Genomic DNA, 4,367 nt, shown 5'->3' with positions numbered 1-4,367 from the left:
TCTAGTGTCATTGTTGTATTGCTCTTATTAAAACAAAATTATATTAAAACAAAAAAAATTTCATCTTAAATTATTTAGACTGATCTTGTTTCAGCATTAAAAAAGTAACGGAAAAGTAACGAATCGTTACTTTTTAAGTAATGGTAACGAGTTATTTTTAATCAGTAACTAGTAACGGTAACTAGTTATTTTTTTAACTCGATAACAAGTAATGATAACTAGTTAGTTTTAAAAAGTAACTTTCCATTCCCTGTCATTATATAAACAAATCATTATTTATTGATTTTTTTCATGATTTTTCATATATCTTAATAATTAATTCAAATCTGTATAAATTTCTTCTACATACCTGTATAAGGATTTGTAGGATTGCACAGAGTCCATGAGCCGCGCCTAGATATTCTGTACCATAGTATGCATACATCAATGGACATGGACTGTTATGCACTCGTACATATGTCTTACCCGAAGCAATAATTGTTTGTGCGATTTCGTGCATTATATCAAGTGGTACAACGATTCTTTTCATCATGCGATTCAACCACAGCGCACCATATAAAAAACCGGCACGACCTACAAAAAATTCGTCCGAGCCACATTTCAGAAAGTTTACTTCTTTACAACGTGTTCCCGTTGATATGTAGCATTTTATCAACTCATTGGCTGTTACATCATCCTTTCGGGCGGCCGCAAGAACTGCGCCCGTTGCCAGAATACCCCAATCACCTGCAATATATATATATAATCAAATTATTTTTTTTTTATTATTTTAAAGATTTATTATTTCAAGATCATATCTTATCTTCTTTCAACAAATACGAAAGATTGATAATAAATATAATTATAGAAAGAAACTTTTTTTGCTGTTAAAAATTTTTTATTTTTAATATTTAAATTGTTTTAAATAAAAGAAATGCATTTATATAGTTGTCTTTTAAAAAAAGATATGTAATTACATATTGCAAATTCTAATTTTTGTTAAAAGCAACTATGTATTTTCTTTATTTTCAATTGATTCATCTTATTATTATACTTTTTTTTTATAAAAGTATTAAGATACTAAGGTAAGGTATTAAGTATTAAAGTTATTAAAAAATAAAGTTTACAGAATATCTTTGTGTCAAAATATGCTAGAATAAAGTATAAAATATCTCAAACAAATAATTTTTTATAAATCTACGTTAATACTTTTAGAATAACATGTAGAAGAATATTATGTTAAAAAATTATACGATTCTTTTAAAAAAAAAATGACAGTCATTTTTATGTGTAACTTTGAAAAATTAATTTTATGTGATATTCCTGATAGTTATATGTGCTAAAATGTATTGATATAATGGCATCTGAAATATTTTTAGAAACATTAAAACATACATGTATTATACCATTGTTGCAATATTGTATCACAGTAATATATTGCATCATTTATTCTAAAAACAGATATTTTACCATTGCTGCAATGTTAAACAGCAATATTGCAACATTTTGCAACGTTTTCGCAATGTTATAATCTTGCAATAAAATATTTAATAATTCTGCAATATCTATTAATATAAAACAATTTTATCTCATATTTCAATTTTTTTCATTATTTTCCTTATTTGGTTTAGCAGCTTATGTTAAGTTTTTACAAAATTTAAGTTATTAAAAAATTTTTAACTTTATTTTGTACTGTTACGTTTAGATCAAGAGATCATCCAGCCAACCAAGGCAAGATCTAATGAGTATCCATCCAGCTAACCAAGGATATTCCTTAGATCTTGCTTTGATTGGTTGGATCATCTTCAGATCTTGCCTTCATGAACTAGACATCTTATCATAAAAAGCTCGATAACATTGAAACAGATTACTTAAAATAGATAAAATTATAGTGCTTTGAAAGGGTCTGAATAAGAGCCACAAAAATTTGTAATAAAAAATAGGGAGTCCTATTTAAAACATTCAACCTGACCTTGTCCTGACCTTGGTGACGCCACTCAAGGTCAAACTAATAGTGCCAGTAAATAGATCTTTTGAAACCCTACAATTTTTATCTAAAATACTTTTTTCTACAATGCTTAATTTTCGAAATATTTTTACCATCCTGATACTTTTTATACTCCCTTTACCAGACCTGAACTTTTTGCACATCTTGAACATATCTCGAGTATCTCTAGATAGTTGGTTTGAGATATTGTGACTCAATATGCGCAAGAAAACATTAAAGTAAACATAAGAAAATTACATCCATGAGTTTTAATAATTTCGCTTTTTTTCCCTACTTTTCTTCATTTTCCACGTTTTCCTGTTACAGTTGTTGATGAAATATTATTTATATTTTATAAGTAAAAACACAATTCATTGATTATATGAAATTATATAATTTAATTAATCAAATCTTTGATATCTTCACTCACTTAATATTATGAAGAATGTAACAATTAAAGAGAAATATAGAAATGATTTGCAATATAAATATCTTTTATAGAACATTTTAAAGAAACAAATGCAATACAATCAATCTATTAATTTAAGAATATTATATCAAAAGTTTTACAAAAAGGATATTATAATCTTATTATCTAGACTTATTTGTATCAATATCCTATTCTTAGTGTAAGACCTTACAACCGTCACGGACCATAGTTTGCAAGGAAAAGGAACAAGCAACAACAATGTTCAAATTTTTAAATCAATATTAATTGAAAGAATAATAACTATCGATTATCGAAATTTGTTTAGTGAAATTACTATTCTCAACAGACAATTTTTATAGTCATTTCAGATTCTAAATTAAATACAGACTCAAAATACGTAAAAATATGTAGATATAATTTATTCAATCGCTTTAGAGCCCATTTTTGCATATATATTTGTATTCATATATATTTATATGTACGTGCTCTTGATATAAGATATCTTATTTTATCTTCCTAAGGCAAATTATTCGAAAAGTGAACCTGGCAAAATATTTCAGACAAATATTTTACAAAGATTTTACTATTTTAGTTCAAAAAAAAAAAAGAGAATATTAATTTTTAAAAGAAAAATTGAAATTAACGTATGAATGTGTTAAAAAACGTAATATTTATGTAACGTAAAATAGTAATGTTTTTGTAAATTCTTCAAAACTATAAAAAATTTTAAATTTTTCATTTCAACATTTTAATATCAAAATCAGAAAGATAGGGAAAAAAAATACACTTGTCCTTGTAAGTTTTTTGCTAATGCAAAGTATGCATGTATAAAAGATCATGTAGGAAAAAGCATGCAATATTTTGCTATACTATGATTCAATACAGACCAAGAAGAAAGCCAGTCCCGGAGCGTCTTTCACGACGTTGCACCATTGATAAAGATGAACGTAGATAATATTCAGCCAGTGACAAATACTTTTTGCTGCTTTCGGCTTTCAAAGCGGTACATTCGGCAAGTCGCATAAATGCATAAGAAATACCAGACGCACCAACATATAGCCCACCATCAGTTTCCGCACGCTCAGGTGGTTCTTTGTCAACAATACGTTGTACGATCTTGTGTAGGTTATCTTTAGCGACACATTGACTATTGTCAATATCGTGTTGTATCAATACCAAGTTGTTAGCGATCTCCTCTTCACGCGCACAGTATTCATTTACAAAATATCTGGATCGCCGTGACATAGTACTGAAAAAATTTCGAGATACGTTTTTTCCAATATAACAAACTACATCAATAAATGGCGAACAGTATTCAACATTGGTACGTAGAAGCATGGTGTAATAAAGATAGAGGTGTGCTCTTGCGCATGAAGAAGATGAACCAATGAGAACAAGTAGCTGGTCATATTAATATATCAGCCCAATCAATGTTTTTTCCGCAATATTGAAAATGTTAGGTTTCTCTGGGGTGCGTTCCAAAATGAATCTTGAGTGAACTTTAGAAGTTGAGGTTTGGTGGGGATGAGGTTAACCAAGATAGTAGTTATTTTGGAACGGGACTTGGTTACAAATAGGTAAGTTGGAACAAAATGGCACTTAAAAAATAAATTTAACTTTAACACTATAACAAAAATATTATGTATGTCTCAGGCATGAAGTCTTCTTCCAATGAGGAACTGAAAGGATACATTGATAAATACTAATACTGATAATCCGCAAAATTATTAGATATAATAAAGTCTGATAAAATTAAGACGATGCTGGAAGGTCGGAAAAATTTGTACGAGGCCGATAAAGCAGACTCTTCAGTGTCAGTGGTATCTCTAAATGAACTTCTTACAATATCTTCTGTCTCGCTCAAATACGTGGAATGTCCTTATCTAACTTATTGAAGTGCCATCTCTTGGAAAATCCGACACTACTGCCAAACGTAATTTTTGCTGTCTTTACCTCAGGCGAGCGTACGAA

General features: G+C 28.6%; 1 protein-coding gene across 1 annotated transcript; it reads right to left on the bottom strand.

Annotated features, from left to right (window-relative positions):
- Nucleotides 1-125: 125 nt before the first annotated feature.
- On the bottom strand, nt 126-3,737 carry LOC105458014 (lanC-like protein 3 homolog). The gene is made up of 2 exons (XM_011703027.1): nt 3,284-3,737; nt 126-726 (listed from the first exon to the last, which is right to left on the bottom strand). Exons 1-2 carry the CDS (start codon nt 3,732-3,734, stop codon nt 290-292), a joined length of 888 nt encoding a protein of 295 aa, XP_011701329.1. The 5' UTR covers nt 3,735-3,737; the 3' UTR covers nt 126-289.
- Between the last annotated feature and the right edge of the window lie 630 nt (nt 3,738-4,367).

The sequence above is a fragment of the Wasmannia auropunctata genome, unplaced genomic scaffold (assembly GCF_000956235.1).
Source record: "Wasmannia auropunctata unplaced genomic scaffold, wasmannia.A_1.0 LD334773.1, whole genome shotgun sequence".
Lineage (NCBI taxonomy): Eukaryota > Metazoa > Arthropoda > Insecta > Hymenoptera > Formicidae > Wasmannia > Wasmannia auropunctata.
The sequence above is the reverse complement of the archived record's forward strand: the minus strand, read 5'-3'. Positions and strand labels throughout refer to the sequence as shown.